Source organism: Phoca vitulina, unplaced genomic scaffold, assembly GCF_004348235.1.
Source record: "Phoca vitulina isolate PV1807 unplaced genomic scaffold, GSC_HSeal_1.0 scaffold48, whole genome shotgun sequence".
In the NCBI taxonomy this organism is placed as follows: domain Eukaryota; kingdom Metazoa; phylum Chordata; class Mammalia; order Carnivora; family Phocidae; genus Phoca; species Phoca vitulina.
This window is the reverse complement of record NW_022589751.1, coordinates 10,459,579-10,476,585: the sequence shown is the minus strand read 5'-3', so window position 1 is coordinate 10,476,585 and position 17,007 is coordinate 10,459,579. Positions and strand designations below refer to the sequence as shown.

Genomic DNA, 17,007 nt, shown 5'->3' with positions numbered 1-17,007 from the left:
GACATGAACTGAGTGAATGGATGTGGAGGACGTTAGAGGAATTCAAAATTATAGTACCAGGTCTGCCTGGCTCACTGGCTCAACCCTCACAAGTTCAAGTGCAGAAACCAGCTTGTATTTCCTGGAGAACTTCCTGGAGAGAATGTCTCCGTCATTGCCTGCATTTCTCTGTCCTTCCCCAGCACCTCTGGTCTGTTGCACCCTTACTTGGCTAGCTGCAGGAAAGTGTGACATCATTATAGAGCTGTTTTGTGCAGGCAGCCTATTCACATCTGGATGGCTAATGCTGATAATCCCTGCACTGGTTACTAAATCCGTCAGGTTCAGGTGAGGTGAGGCTCCACAGCTTCGCCGGCAGAGAGAGGTGAGAACAAAAACCAAGAAAGGTGTGCTCAGGTGCTTGGGATTGAGTGAAACTGGTTAATTACCAGTCACTTGCTATCTCCCTGAGTTGGAGTTTCTGGCTAAGGGATGCTCATTGATCAGACAGAACATGACAACCTGCAACTTATCTCCACACGAAGAGGATGGCGGGGACCAAGATGCAGAAACAAGTGTGGAGATGACTTCTCAGGTGCCAGGGCCATCACCATCTGACTCAGATGCCCTCTGAACACGGTGGGGGTAGTCATGCCGCAGGGTGCAGAGCAGACTGGACTTTTTATGGAAAGAGCTGGGAATCAGGTGTGTCCTTGGGACGGAGTTTATTTGCTGTTAAGTGAAGGTTCTTCATTTGGGGTCTTAGATTAAATTTTAAGTATCCACGAACCCCCTAACTTTGCATGGCAACGTGTATGCGAGTATATGATTGAGCATTTTTCTGAGAAACAAACCCATAACATTAATCAGAATCTTGAAAGTTTCAAAAGGGTTCTTTTGATCCCCCAAAGGGAAATGATTATAAGCTACCACCCTAGACCCCTAGAGAAACAGGTTGACATTGGGCAGAGCCCCAGTAAAGACTTGAGATCCCTAACGATCGTGAGGTGATACTCGGAGATGTGCTTGCCCATATGTGTTTGTATATTTTTCTAGAGGAAGGATTCCACAGTTTTCCCCAGATTCTCAAAAGGGTCCACAACCCTCAAAGGACTAAGAACCTGAGCTACTTCCACGGCCCAAAAGCTAGAAAGATTGCCTATGCTTAGCTATTTCTTTCCAGGGGACGATCACAGAGACCTGAAAGCAGGGCCAAAGTAGGCTTGGAAGTTCTGCTCAAAATCTGGGGATAACCAGGGCTAGGGGCTAGTTGGCAGGGGGCCTCCATAAAAAAACAAAACAACAACAAAAAACCATTGGAATCATTTTAAGAGTTAAGTGCCCAGAAGCCAGAGCGACGGTCACAAAGGCATCAATAGATGGGAAAACAGTCCTAGCTCCCTCCCTCTCCGACGGCGTATGCCCAGGTCTCTCTCTTCCAGAGCCCCGTGCGTGCCCCAGCTTTGCGAAACCGTAAGACTTACTCAAGGAAGCTCACAATTCATTTAGTAAATCCTCACTGAGCGCCTGCTCTGTGCCAGGCTCTATTCTAGGTGCAAAACAAAGGACTTGTCTTCAGAGTGTTATCGATCTAGGCCCGTTTCCTGCCCAGTACACGGGTATTTTGGGTACTGCTGACCTAGCTCATTCTTCCCAAGTTTGGCCCGCGTGGCCCCTGATCCAGGGAGGCTGAGACCATCCCGGCCACTGCAGCGGGCTGGGGGTCGAGGAGGGAGTTAGCAGGACCTGTGAGCAGAGCGGTGAGGGAGGCTGGAAAGACCAGGGCCGGTGGGCCTACTGGGGGACCCCAGATTAAGCTCAGCCCCAGCGCTGCTGGGGCGGAGGCACGGCGGGGTGGGGTGGGCGCACAGCCGGCGGCGGGCGGGGTGGGGGTGGGGAGGAGAGGACGCGGCCCGCCACCGCCTCCTCCGCCGCGCCTGCTCTCGGAGCTGTGCTCGCCCGCTCCCCGCCCTCTGGGGCCGTCGCGAAGCTCAGCTCTCCGTACCGCGCTGTCCCCGAGAGGCGCTCGGACACGTTCCCAGGCCGGATAAAGATCGGCTCGGCGCTCGCTCCGCAGCGCGAAATCTCGCCATCAGCGCGCCTCGCGCGGCCGCTCCGGCCCGGCCCGGCGACGCCAGATCGCTATCTGCGGGGGGAAAGGCAAGGCAGCGCCGCCCTCGGCCCTGGGCGCTGGGGTGCCCGCGGGGCCCCGGGGCTCGCCTCCCTCCCCTCCCCCTGGCCTTCCAGCTCGGCGCTTCCTCCCGAGGGACCCCCGCTTCCCGCCGGCCCGGGGCCCCTAGCGCCCAGTCAGGCGCCCTCGCCTCGCCCCTTCTCGCCAGGCCCCGCTGCCTCCTGAAGGTTACGCGACGCAGCGGCAGGGTGCGGGGGGCGTCCGCCCTCGCCGCCGCCTGCGCCGCCGCCCACCCCAGCGCCCTCCGCGCCGCGCGGGGCCGGCCGGGCTGCCGGCTGCTGCCACCGCAATCCCCGCTCCTAAATCAGCGCTGGGAGGCGTCCCCTCCCCCACCGGCTGCCCGCGCTCCCGGCGCCGCGATTGGCCGCGCGGGCGCCCCCCGCCCGGGGCTCCCCCCGCTCCAGCTGCCGCGCCATTGGCTGCGGGTCTCCGCCAGCCTTTACATAAGCCCGGGCGCGCTCGAGTGGAGTTGTATAAAGCGAGCGAGCGGTGGCGGGGCGGGAGGCTCGAGGCCAGCCCGGTACCGGGGCTGGGAGCTGGAAGGCGGCGGCGGCGGCGGCTGCAGCGAGCGCCCGCGCTCCGACGCCCCCAGGCGGTGGGGCTGAGAGAGCCCGAAGATGGCTCCGAGCGCCGACCTCGGCGTGAGTACCCGCTCCGGTGCCCCCACTCCCTCAGGCGGAGAAAGTTTCTCCCGCCCTGCACGCCCCTCCCGACCCGCCCGCAGGGGTGGCGGGGACGCCGCCGGGGAACCGGGAAGACGGACACCGCCACCGAAGGCGGCGGCGGCGGCGGCTGTGCTTCCAACTTGCCGAGAGGCGCAGGACCCTACCGGCGCGCCGAGCCTCCCCCGCGGGCTGGGGGCGAGGCGGGCGCGGGGCTGGAGGTGGAGGAGAGGTGGGAGCGGGGGGTGTGCGGACCACAGCCCGCCCGGCTGGCGGGGAAGGTGCTAGGGGCGCGCTGGAGGTCAGCCGTTTGGGGAGGGGACACTGGGGCTGCGAGGGGGGCGGAGCAGGTGAGGAGGGATGTGCCGGGGGGTATTTGGGAGTCACCCAGCGGGGCTCAGCCTCGGGCCGGGGAAGCTACTGGCCTCGGGTGACTATGCTGCCGGGATGGGGAAGAGCCCCGGGGAGCTGGCGCTTCTTCCCCGGGGAAGCCGAGCTCCTAGGCACAGCGCTGGGTGGCAGAGAGCTCCGGGAGCTAGCCCCGCGAGCGGCGTAGCCGCCAGCTGCCTTTGCTGGACCGAGGTGTGGTCTCCTCGCTCGCAGCCTGTCTCGGGCAAACCAGCTTCAGGCATTCCGGGGAAGCCGTGGGTCCTCCTCCGCCCTTTGGGGCACGTGGAGGCTTTGATGGGGCAGCAGGCCAGGCTTGGGGGCATGCCCAACAATGCAGCGCGCCTCTTCGCAGTACAGTAGTTGGGAGCCCTGGTTAGTCCCGTTTCTGCAGAAACCAACTCAAGAATCCAAAGTCATCCCAGCCTGGATGGGAGCCTCCCAGAGTGGTCGCGGAATGCTCCTGGAGTTGGGAGGGGGGCACTCCCCTTCCTCCGGGAATGACTAATGAATATTGCTGGCGGTGGTGGTGGGGTGTGCACCTAGTGTGGCTTCTGTGCGTCCCAGGAGGTGCTTCAGCTCTCCAGGCAGGACACATTCTTGAGTCACACTTGAGATGTCTTCTGGGATGGGTGCAGAACTTCTCAAGTGAAGCCAGGTGGAAAAGAAGGGCAAAGGGTTCCGAGAATAGGGGACAGCTCTGTAGTGCTGTCGGGAATCAGGGGAGAACTCACTGGGGAAGAGAATCGCTACTGATGGGAGATTTTTTTTTTTTTTTTACCCTGATGAATTGGGGCTGGAGATACCCAAGACTGAATCAGAGCAAATTCAGAGTCATGCTGTACCTCACTCTGGGCCATGAGGAAGGGGAGATGGAGGATGGAAAAGTGGGAACATGGCGGTTCTTCCAGTATAGCTCTTGAGGAAGCATTTTCTCTCCCTCTGACTTAAGAACATCATTCTGGCAGCAGGTCCTAAAGTCAGTTTAAGAAGCAATGAAGGGAGTTTAGGGTCTTGGTGCTGGCACGGTGGCCCACAATTAGAATATTCTGACTTCCAGTTGGCACTAATGGACTCTGGAGAAGGTCAAAGGCATGCTGCTCAGTTGGGGTGTATCCTTCACCTGTACCCCATTCCTGAACACCGTGGGTGTTTTGAACTCCTAGGGTAGCTGCTTCAGCCTGGAGATCTTCTATGGGGGTTATCAATCCATACCCCCAAACCCAGCTCCATCCTCTGTCTGCAGTCAACATTTTTCTGCTGCATTTCCCAACACCTTCTCTCCACTGGGGATTTGTGCAGCGAGATACCTGCTCGTTGCTCTTTCTTCCCTTCTCTCCATCTGGGTTGCACCTGGCGTTCTGAACCCTGATGTTTATTACTTGGCACCTTGATGTTTGCTTAAGACGTTCTATCGCTGCACAGGAGTGCCCTGTGAATGTGTGGACCAAACGCCTGTGTCATTCTAGGGAGTCAGACCATTGTGGAGAGAGGACCATGGACCACAAACGCAGTGCTATGAAAGTGCTTATGACAGTCTCCTGCTGTCAATCTTTCTTGCTGCCTGCAGAGGTGATGGAAGGTTAAAGGTGGAGCAGGCTCCTTGGTGTCCAGTAGGGGGCGCCAAAGGCACCCAGCTCAAGACCACTGACTTTCCCACTTCTTGCCCTTCACTGACCATGGTAACCAAACACTTTGGGCAAGCCCAGGCCACAGCCCCCAGCCCTCACCTTCATGATGGGAGCCCCGCTACCACAGGCTTCCTGGACCTCAGGTGGTCCTGTGATCTCAGGTGCGATGGGGCAGGTGCACGCACAACATTCCAGGGAAAGAGCTGGTGTTCAGTCCCACCTGCTCTCTGAGATCATTCCTCTGTGCTTGGTTCTGGTGGGTCCTTTGAATTCGTTAGGAGCTCATGGAGTCCAAGAACATTAGGGCTAGAAGGGAGGATCCTTGAAGAGCATCTAGTCCAACCTCATCCCATCCCCAACACTCACATGCATACTTAATTTACAGATGAGAAAGCTGAAGCCCAGTCAGGGCAAGTGTCTGGCCCAAGGTCACATGGCTATTTGGTGGAAGACATTGGACTAGGTCTCAGGATTCCCAGTTCTCTACGCAGAGCTCTTTCCAATCCTGTGATCTTCTTCTTCTTTACTGTGGAGATGGACGTGTATTCTCAGCACACTAGGTACTCATAATTGCTGACATTGGTAAATTAATAAATTTAGTAAATTGGGGGAAATTTCCTTCAAATCAATTATTCAGAGCGAGAAGCAGGTAAAGTTTTTGTAATGCACATATACAGGTAATAGAAATTCCGAATTGTTTTTCCCTTCCATCTACTATCTTATCTCGTTATTCCAAGCAGTCTTTTAGGCAGAAACAAAGCAACTCCAGTTCTCAGTCCATGCGTGGAGGAATCAGAAGTGCCCAGTCCTTCACTGTGGTCTTGGAAGCCAGGCCAGAGCTCTTCCTTTCTCTCATTAGGGCATGCTGCCGGACGCTCTCCCGGTCCTGCATCACACCACTGCCCGTGGCACCTCTAGTACTCAGATCCTGGGTGAAGTGGAGAGTTCCCAACCATTATTTGCCCATTTCCCCATCTTTGCTGCTCCCAGCTCAAGGGCAGAGTGCTAGGTTGTTCTATTTTTGCAAAATCCTCGTGTTAGGGCTTCTTGGGTGACCTGGAAGATACTACAGTTTCCACTGCCCTTTTTTTGTTCTGTGAGTCTGTCGACATCTGAGCTGGGCCCAGGGAAGGAGGCTTGCTGAGTGGCCTGTGGGCCGCCCCTCCGTTTCTTCTCCCCACCCTGTTCCTTTGCACACAGTATAGAGCTCCTCTGGGGTCCCCTCGGAGCCTCAGCAGACTCAGTGGTGACCCCAGGAGGAACCAGTGCTGCCAAAGCCAGACTTCTGAGAACCAGATCCTCTTCTGTCCCTAAAGCTCACCCAAGGGATGCTTGTTGCCAGGAAAGATGCTTGAGTTTCCTCTTCTCTTTCAGGCTCACGGGCAAGTTGGGTCTTAGTCTTCAGGGGGAGGAGGGAGGGAGTAAGATTATGTGGACCACCAGAGAGCAACCCTCCTTTAGGAAGTGGGGTTCTGAGAGGCTGTGCTTGAGATCTGTGCCAGCTCCTGGCTCTAGCTGAAGAAACGTGCCTGCATTCCCAAGGGTTGGTCTAGTCTGGATATGGAGAAGAATATAATACATGAAATATGGCTAGAGCACCAGATCTCTGGATTTTTGGTTGACTGGGGAAAGGACATAGAGTTTAAGAAGTGGCATTAGACCCTGAAAAATAAGAAGTCACCCTTTTCATGAGCCCCACTAGATGGCTGACACTTACTTACCCTACTCTCATTGGGAAGGCAGCCCAGTGTAGTAGAAAGGACACAGGCTTAGAATCTAGCTCCCCCACTTACTGGCTCAGAGACCTTGGACAAACTGCTTAACCACTGCATGCCTCAGTTTCCTCCTTTGTAAAATGGTGAAGCTGGCAACCCTGTGATAAGGGTAGAATAGTGAAGATCAAGGAAGATATTCTTAAAATGCCTCTGCCCTTGGCAAGATGTAAGGAGGTATTCAGCTGGAAAGAGATATTATTGCAGGATCACTGGGAACCACACTGAGTCTTCCTTTTCCAAGCAAGCGAGGCTGAGTGTCCAGGGTTGCACATCAGCCTCTGCTCACAGCAACATCTGGGCTGATGGACAAGGCCTTCCTGGCAGGGCTCCCTCCTTGCCTTCTTCCCTCCCCCACCTTGGGGTTTTCATTTGGGGGTTCTGCCATACTTGGGGAAAAGAAATTTTACAGATCCCAGCATAATTCTGAATGTGATGAAGGGCCCTGAGCTATTGATTCCTAAGGAAGGATCTTTGTGCTGGGAGAAGCCTTCCTCGGAGCCCAGTGATTTAAGAGTGCTGACAAATCCGTGCTCACCAAGCCTCCTGCAGGCTGCAGATACAGGCTTCCAGGCCAGCCGGGGCTCTGTGAGGGATTTCTGGGGAGCCTGGCTGGTTGCTTAGGGGACATAAACCTGTGAACTCTGCTTAGGAAAAAGTATGAAATCAACTGGTTCCTTATCACACCCAACACACCCTGGACCACTTAGAGCATTTAAGAAATGAGAAGCAGCAAAGGACTTGGAGGCTGCATTGGAAAAGTAGACAGAGAGGGGTGAAGGGTTTGGGGACAGGAAGACATTTTGCCGCTGAACCACTCACGATCTTGACCTTATTGAAATCCTTTGGCAGTGACTAGAGGGCCTGTGTTGGCCCCCCGCCCCCCAGTCGTTTGGCAGCGTCTGGAGACATCTTTGGTTGTCACCACTGGGCTAGGGAATGCTACCAGCATCTAGTGGGTTGAGGCCAGGGTTAGGACAGCCCCCAGTGAAAAATTGTCTGGCCTAATATGTCCATAATGCCAGGGCGGAGAAACCTGGGCTGGAGCATCGCCACACAGAACTGTAGCATGCCGGAGGTGGGAGGGATTTCAGAAGTGTCCTCATCCGGCTCCCCCATTTCACAGCTCAGGCCTCTAGGATCCACAGAGGTGAAAAGACTAGTGAGGGTCCTACAGCAAGCCAGCGGCCAAGCTGGTCTGGAACTCAGATGTCCTATTTGCTCAGACTGATTTACCCAAACTCTCTCAAAGAAGTTGTGAAGATAAAATGTGAGCTGTGAAAACACTTAGAAAATTATAAAGAGACTATTACTAATATTGCTATTATTAAGAATTCAGGAGTTTGGAAAGTTCTATTTCTGGCTGTGCCACTGACTCATTGTGTAATATTGGGCGCATCATGCCCCCACCCCCACACCTCTGTGTATGTGTGTGTGTGTGTGTGTGTGTGTGGTGGCGGGGTGGGGGTGGGTGGTCTTAGCAAATAAGTATATCATAATCATTACCTTTAGAGAAAAGTCCAAAGACTTGCCCTTCAAAAACCCTAGCCACTTAAAAAAAAAAGAAAAGATAAAAATTTTCCTTGAAAGAAATCATGTTGACTTCGTAAGAAGAAAAGTGTTTTCTTCTTGGAAAAATTCCAGTACGCTGGCCCTGTAAGTTGGTTCCAGCCCAGGAGATCTGATCAACATCCGGAGGAGAAACTGGATAACTGATAGCTCCGCAAATGACAAGCGATTGGATTTGTCCCCACTCCCTCCGGGAAGGGGAGGGGGCAGCTTCACTCTTTCCTGCTCAGCCCTCTTGGCACACAGAAGTTCTGCAAGGAACTTCACGGAGGGATGGGAAGGCGTGTCATTAATTAGTAAAACCTTGTTTACTTAACAGACATATTCTTAAAGATCTCTTCCAAGGGACGTTTTGACATATTACTTTAATTAGCCACAGAAGAATTGCAAGTGCAGAGAGTGTATAAAATGACCCTTCCCGTTGTTTCTAGTTACTGTTATCTTTGTTTGCGCCCAACAAGTAGAGTGACAAGGTCATGGGAATCACAGCTGAGCTCAGGCTGTCCCGTTGACCAGGGGAGGGACTGCAGGGACTTCCTCCCGAACGGCAGCTTCCACCTGCCTGGAGAGCAGCCCCCAAGTGGAGGCTCTCCCTCGGCATCCCCGCTGTACCCTATTTTGAGGTCTGTCTTTAAGGACCCATCATGTCAGACAAATCCTGACCCAGCTGTCTGGATAAGGAATGGGCCCAGGAGCCTGATCCCAGCCTGCAACAGAAAAACTCCATTGGTGTTTTTCACTGAAGGCCCATCTCTGGTCTTGCCATCCATGTGCTCAGGATTGGAGGTAGGAAGTCACTTGAGTCTCTCCTTAGGGGATCAAGGTTACACCGCGGTCTGTCCCTGTAATAGAGGAGCTAAGCAGACAGGCCCTTTCCTTCTCCTGCAGACACGTTGTCTAAGTGATGTCACATTCCCTTTCATCCTGGTCTCTAAGAACACACTCTTCCTTGGAGATCATAACCATGCTCCTCTCATCAGAGAAGCTATGTATATCCAAGGAGGCTTTGGCAAGTGGGGACACAAGAGTCCCTGAGAAGGAGAAACACCGCCTTGTAAGCCGCGTCAGGGGAGGCACTGTGTCTTTTGTTCTCAGCTGTAAACTCAGCGCCTAGCGTGGTGCTTGGCGCATGGAAGAGCTCAGTGGGTACTTAGGGGACGGATAAATAAGCGAATGCAGGTGGCCATTCTGGGGCAGGGGTGGCTCTTGGTATGAAAGTGGATCTCCAAATGGCCTGTATCAGTGAGGCCAGTTTTCCTTCTTCCCAGAAGGAAACAGTGGCAGAAGTTTTCCTTCTTCCCAGAGGGCTCTAGAAACCTCAAGGTCCCATTGCTCAAGCAGGGGTCTAGGAGCCCAGGCAGGGCCCACCCTCTGAGATGGTGGCCAGCTCTGGGCCCTAGGCAAGGCCCAGGTTCTCTTTCTCTTTACGCCCCTCAGGGTGCTCACTGCCCTTTCCCCCCCTCCTTCCCACCAGGCTGCTGCAAGGAAGCTCAGCGCAGATTTGCCTAGCTTTAAGCTGAGAGAATAGATGATAATTTGGATTTACACTGAACACAAACTAGGAAGTGAATCACTGCTTCACAGAAAGAGTCCCGGGGCCATGCTTCTAAATAGCAAGTTCCGCTAATGCATTTTAAGTGATTTAGGGGAAAAAAAAACAACAAACCCTGACCCCCTAGACTCTTAGGCCTGGAAAAGCACTTTGGAGGTCAGCCGGTGTCACGCCCCTCCACTGCCCCAGGATGCCCACAGCCCTTCCGTGAGGCTCTCACTTGCTTTTCAGGCGCGCCAACGGTCTGTCCTGCACACCGCTGCCCCAAATCTAAAACGCGCTTCCTACAGTGCATGGCTGAGCTTGTCGTCGCCCACTTCAGACCCTTTCCCGTGGTGTGACTCCAGGCTCCTTACCTTGGCCTCGGAACCTATACTCCATGGGGGCAAGGCCTTGGTTTGTTCCCAGCTGTTCTCCCAGAGGTGGGCACAGGGCCTGCTACGGTGTGGGTGCTTGGGGATATGCAGTGAACAAATGGCCGAGGGAAGGGCACCTGCTGACGTCCAGCTTTCTCTCCCGCTCGGGCCCAGTATTTGCTTCCCAGCTGGAGTCCCAGCTTCCAGCCGCACCCGCCCAAGGCTTCTCTACACCCCGCTGCTACAGGGGTCTTTCTAACACACCCCTCCAGCCCAGTGGTTCCCTAACCCTCTGGTTGCTGTGGCTCACCAGGCCACCGCTCTTTTCCACCCTCCTTCCCACAGGTCGTCCTGCCCCATCCTGTGCTCCAGCCACGCAGAGCCTCATTGCACGACACAAGCCTGCTCGTCCATGTGTCATGTTGGCCCCTCAGCCCGGGACACTTCCTCTACCTTGTCCGCTTGGTCAGCTCACTGCCGCCCCTCTCTTGGACCTCCCCCAGCTCCCCCAGGTGGAGGGGTTTCTGTCTCACCTGCTTTAAGACGAGTTCAGTATAGTGGAGCGTCTAAGAATGCCAATTCTAGACCAGTGGGCTTAGACACAGAATCTGGCTCCACCACGTACTAGCTTTGTGACCTTCAGCAGGTTACTTAACCTCTCTATGCCTCAGTCTCCTCATCTATGAAATGGGGTCCATAGTAAAACCTAACACACAAGGTTATTATGAGCACTGAAGGAGATCATCTGTGTGAAGGGTGAGAGTAGTGCCTGGCACCCAGTCAGGAGTAGGTAAGTCTCACTATTACTACCCATTCCTCATATAGGACTTGTTACATGAACTTGCAGTGAAAACCTGTTTGCCTGGTGTACAGAGTCCCGCCCGTGAATTAAGCTGAAGAGAGATGTGATCGGTTCTGAGATTAGAAACGGAGCCCCGACAGGCATGCGGGAGCGGGTGAGGTGAGAGGAAGGAGGTAGTTAGCAAGTATTGCCACTGTTCAGGGGAAAGGTAGAGGGGCAGATCTCCAGCAGTGGGGACGGAAAGACTGGGCACTTCTGAGAAATATTCATGGAGGAGAATGGACATGGTGGAGAAGGAGGGAGAAGCAAGAACCAATTGTGACACCAGATTTCCAACCTGAGTGACAGTGTTGGGGTTTAAAGGGGCCCAATGAATAGCATCCCCCTTCCCTACTCAGATTCAGGACCAACTGAGAGAGAGAAAGGGGGTGGAAGAAGGGAGGAAAGAGGCAAGCCTCAGACACCATCATTACAGAAACAGCTATTTGGAAGGCCCGGCTTCAGAGTGGGGTCTGTGGGGCACCTCCCACTGCAGCCCTCCCTCAAAGTGGGGTCTGTAGACACCTCGCACTGCAGCCCTCCCTGTGGGTGGGGGTAGGGCTGAGCCTGCCTGGCCAGCCTCAACACATGGCGGAGAGTGGCCTCTGCAACGAGGCAGGTCCAGAAAGGGCCCTCCTGCGCAGTTCTTGCACATGGAGCGATCCGAGAGGTGCCCCTGCAGCCCTCAGGAGGAGGACTCAGGGGAAGGAGGGAGCCCAGGAATGTGGCGCTGGCACTGGAGGTGCTTAAGCTCACGCTCTTGATGCTTTGGGCTGGATACTTCTTCGTTCTGCTGGCTGTCCTGTACACTGTAGGAAGTTTGGCAGCACCCCTGGTCTCTACCCTCTAGGAGCCAGCAGCACCCGCTTCCCTGGTTGTGACAACCAAAACTGTCTCCAGACATTGACAGGTATCCCGGGGGTCTGGTGGGGGAGCAAAATTGCCCTCATTTGAGAACCACTGCTCTAGTCAAGTGGAAGGTCCTCTGGATGGAAACCTCAGGAGTGGGAAAAAAACGTTTCCTCCCCACTCCTGACCCAGGGATCGGGGCCTTACATAGGCAGTGCTAGAAGGGCAGGTTGGGGAGACAGCCGGGTACTCCACACCTTTGGGTCTGCTCTCTGGATGCTCTCCCTTCCCTCCTGCCTCTCCTGTCCAGCTGCCTTCTTAGCATCCTTCAACTTAACTTGCAGCGACACCCCCCTACCTCTTCGGAAGCATTCCCAGCTCCCCGCCCTGCCCCCCAGCTCCTTTAGCTATCATTTTGTGCTCCCTCCTCCACAGCACCCCTCATCCTGTACTGCAAATGTTGACTAACTTTCTCCCTGTGACCCCAGCGCTGCCGAGCAGAATCCCAGGATTGTTGAGGGTCCACGGGGCGTGTCGCTGTGGGTGAATGAACCAAGACAACTTCTGGTAGCTCTTCTCCAAAGATGCCTTAGTTCCAGGCACTCCTGTGTGGGGCTCGGCCTCTGCAGGGCGGAGTGCTCCCACAGCTGTCTTTCTCCCTGGAGCCTCTGCCCCCCTACAGTGTCTGGAAAGGGTCTGTGCTCCCTGCTCATTTCTAACTTCTGAAGCATTCGGGGCTCTTTTGTAGAGTGAGACTCTGCCCCCCTACAGTGTCTGGAAAGGGTCTGTGCTCCGTGCTCATTCTCAACATCTGAAGCATTCAGGGCTCTTGCTTTTGTGAGAGCTCAGGGTGGTGTCCTTGTCTCTTTCGATAATTGCGGAAGAACTGCTTGCCCTGGAAATTGCCCTGGAAGCCTCTCCCCACAGCTGCCTGACCCCACTCCGAGATCTGGGTTGCTTGGTTACCAGCTTTCAGACCCAATTCAGGAAAGTCTCAAGGCCACAGAAAACTGAGTTTGGCTACATGTGACCCAACCCACAGCCAATGTCTAAAGACTATCTGACCTAACACTATCCGTGTGGAAGAAGGGAAACAAGCAGTGAGCACTGCCCGGCGTGGCCCCCAACAGGTGTCCACCAGCTCACTTAACCCTTGAAACCTTGGTGTGTTGTCATCTGTAACGTGGGAAGCAGACAGTGAGCATGTCAGACACCACGTTACAGATGACGACACTGAAGAGCTGAACGATGGAGGAACATGCCCAAGGTCACTACCTAGTTGATGCGGGGGTGGGGGGGGGTGAGATCCAAATCCAGGTCCCTGACTCCAGTCCTACCATCCCTTGCCCTTGTTAAGCCAGACCCCTCTTTGCCCCCTCCCCACACCTCCCCTGTAGGAGCAGCCCACATTCCTTACTGAGGCACCAGGTACTCTGGCCCTGCGCCCCTCGGCCCAAGCTCTGCCTTTGGTAGTTAGCCTCACCTCCTCTAGGCTGCTCGGCCCTGGGTGTCCTCCGTTTGCACCTACGTGCTTAACCTCCTACTCCGAGCCGCTCAAAGTGCTCAAATACATAGTAGGCGCTTCATACCCAAGCATTCAAGAAAACAAAAAGTTTCAGTTCAACCTACTTTTTGATTCCATGTTTAACTTCTCCACGCTCTCCCAAAAGATTCAGATGTTCACAGTGGTGTGACAGGAGGTTTCTCAGGTCAGCCATGTAAAATGTGAGGTCACTCCCTTCCGCTTCACGCGGTTCCAGCCTGCTCTGCTTTCTTCCCCAAACTCCCTATCTCACCTCTTCCTGTGACATTCTCTAGCTAAGTAGTTTTTCTTCATATACTTCAACAAGCTGGTGAGGAATTTTAGGAGCAGAAACATTTTTCACTTTAAAGCAGGTTGTAACTTACACTCCCAGGTCTCTGAGGACCATGAGTCTAGGGCAGTGGTTCTCAAGCCAGGCTGTCCATCAACATCATCTGGGGAGCTTCTAAAAATATACAGCACCCAAGCCCCACCCCAGACCAATTCAGTCCGAAACTGGGTGAAGGACCTGGGCCACGTCATATTTCTAAAAACTCCCAGGTGAGTCTATCGGCCAGCTAGGGTTTAGAACCTTTGGTCTAGAGCCTTGCTACTAGAAGTGAAGTTTGCAGACCAGCGGCAGAGACATCATGTGACATTTTGTTAGAGTGCAGAAACTGAGGCCCCACCCCAGACCTACCAAATCAGAATGTGCATTTTACCAAGATCTTCAGGTGATTTGTAAGCATCTTACAGTTTGAGAAGCCTTGCTTTAGGGAAAGAACAGGTTTTAAATAACTGTATGACAAGTTGCAAACAACTTCTGCTGATTCACATTATCATTTGGACATATTCCTTTGTACATTTGACAAATATTAATTGAGCACCAACTAGTACCAGGCACTATCATGGTTTTTAAGAACACATTGGCACGCACCTCTGTCTTAGCCTGCAAATTCCTCCCCATACCCTGTTTTCTCTAGGCTGTACCATTTGGTGATAGCCATCCCCTTTCTCCTAGACCTGACCCCCCTCCAGTTCCAACCCTTACCCTCTTCTCACTTTTTTGTAAAAACTGGAATCAGAATCCTTCTTTGTCACTTCATATTAAGTATGGTAATTTAACTCGGAGCTGAAGACAGCTAGGACTTTGAGTGTATAGGGATAAACTGAGCCTGCAGCTCTGAGGATTGCATAACCCTCGATTGATTTCAATCAATCTTAGATCTAGAGACAGAGGAGCAGGTTCCTGAACTAATCTCATACCTTCACTGTAGTATATACCCTGGTTTCTTGACTGGGAGCTATAGTACAGAACCTTGTTACTCAATGTGTAACTTGTAGACCAGGATCATTGGCATCACCTGGGAACTTGTTAGAAATGGGGAATGTTGAACCCTACTACAGATCTAGTGAATCAGAATCTGCAATTGAACAAGACCGCCAGGTGATTCACATACACATTAAAGTTTGAGAAGCACTGGTATAGAACATATTATAATCACATGGGGGAGCTTTTAGAACTCTGATGTGCCCCTGCTGCACCCTGTGCCAGTTAAGTGAGAATATCTTGGTGTGAGACCAGACATCTGGTCTCTAAATGTACCACATTAGCCATTTTTAAGTGCAGAATTCAGTGACATTGCGCACATTCACATTGATGTGCAACCATCACTACCATCTATCTCTAGACTTTGTCATCTTCCCACACTGAAACTCTGTCTCCATTAAACACTAACTCCCCATTCCTCCTCCCCCCACCAGCCCCTGACAACCACCGTTCTATTTTCTGTGTCTGTGAATGTGACTATTCTGGGTACCACATCTAAGTGGAATGATAGAGTATATGTCCTTTTGTGACTGGCTTATTTCACTCAGCACAATGTCTTCATGGTTCATCCATGTCATAGCGTGTGTCACAACGGTCTTCCTTTTTAGAGGTTATAATATTCCATTCTACGGATAGACCACACTTGTTTACCATTTAGCTGTCGATGGACTCTTGGGTTGCTTCCACCTTTTGGCTCTTGTGAATAATGCTGCTATGAATGAGGGTGTATAAGTATCTTTTTGAGCCCCTTCTTTCACTTCTTTCCAATGTAAACCCAGAAGTGGGATTGCCAGATCACATGGTAGTTGTATTTGGGATTTTTTTTGAAGAATTGCTGCACAGTAGTTTTCCGAAGTAGCTATGCCATTTTATATTCCTACCAGCAGTGCACAAGGGTCTTAGTCCCCCACATCTTCTTGAATGACTGTCATTTTCTGGGTTTGTTTTTTTTGTTTTTGTTTTTGTTTTTTGCTATATCCATCCTAATGGGCATGAGTGGTATCTTATTATAGTTCTGATTTGCATTTCCCTGATGATTACTGATGTTGAGCATCTTTTCACATATTTATTGGCCATTTGTATATACCTTCTTTGGAGAAATGTCTATTCAAGTCCCTTGCCCATTTTTAATTGGGTTGTTTTTTGTTGTTGAGTTGTAGGAACTCTTTATATATTCTGGATATTAATCCCTTATCAGATATATGATTTGCAAATATTTTCTCCCATTCTGTGGGTTGCCTTCTCACTCTGTCAATAGTGTCCTTTGATGTACAAAAGTTTTAAATTTTGAGGTAATCCATTTTATCTATATTTTCTGTTGTGTGCTTTTGGTGTCATGTCCAAGAAATCATTGTCAGACAACAGTATTTTTTTTTTTTAAAGATTTTATTTATTTGACAGGGAGAGAGAGAGAGAGCACAAGCAGGGGGAGCTGCAGAGGGAGAGGGAGAAGCAGGCTCTCAGCTGAGTAGGGAGCCCGATGCGGGGCTCGATCCCAGGACCCTGGGATCATGACCTGAGCTGAAGGCAGACTCTTAACGGACTGAGCCACCCAGGCACCCCAGACAACAGTATTTTTTAAAAAACTCCCCCAGTTATTCCAGTGTAAAGCTCCAGCTGAGCAGTGTTTCTCAAACTTTAACGTGCATTTGCATCACCTGAAATCTTATTAAAATGCATATTCTTATTTATTAGGTCTGGGGTGGGGCCCAAGATCCTGCTTGTTAACAAACCCCTAGCTGATGTTGAGGCTGCTGGTCTGGGAACCAGTCTGAGTAGTCAAGGTACAGAGAAGCCCTTCAATGATTTCTTTCACACGAGCCCTGAGAGTAGAACGTGGATCTTTTCCAGGCCTTTTCCTGAGTGTCTTCACCAGAACTGTTTCCCAATCTGCCATGGAGATAGGCTCACAGCTTCCCCTCTAACTCACAGCTGGTTCGGAGCAACCCGGGTGGGTGCACTGAGTGCCCTTGACATAGCCGAAGAATAACATGTAAATTGCATGTTCTCCCTGCCCCCCCTGCCCCTGCCCCACCGCAGCGGGGGGGGAGGGGGGTGCTGTCCACTGGTCTGCCCATGTGGGGTGATTTCAGATTCCTCACTAATGATGGCTGATTCCTCTCTGGGCCTTGGCCTCTGTGGGGGAACTACTGCAGAACCCTGCTGAAAAGCTGTTTTGTTCAAAATATGTTTAATGTGCTCAGAAAGGAAAATCACACAGGTTGGTCTGAAGTTTATAGAAGGCACCAGAGAGAAAAACTGCTGAAGTTCTGCTTCTAAAAAAAATCCTTTAATTCATCATAGAATTTTAGAGCAGGAAAGGACCTTTAGAGTCTATCCCAAACTCTCATTTTGGAGAAGAAAGC

At 52.4% G+C, this 17,007-nt stretch overlaps 1 protein-coding gene across 1 annotated transcript in view; it reads left to right on the top strand.

The window, feature by feature from the left end:
• Positions 1 to 2,634: 2,634 nt before the first annotated feature.
• CRTAC1 (cartilage acidic protein 1) overlaps positions 2,635 to 17,007 on the top strand; it is a 134,360-nt gene continuing 119,987 nt past the window's right edge. Inside the window, exon 1 of the mRNA XM_032432359.1 lies at positions 2,635 to 2,811. Within this exon, the coding sequence (XP_032288250.1) occupies positions 2,788 to 2,811 (24 nt within the window). The 5' untranslated portion in view covers positions 2,635 to 2,787. The remainder of the gene's footprint in view (positions 2,812 to 17,007) is intronic.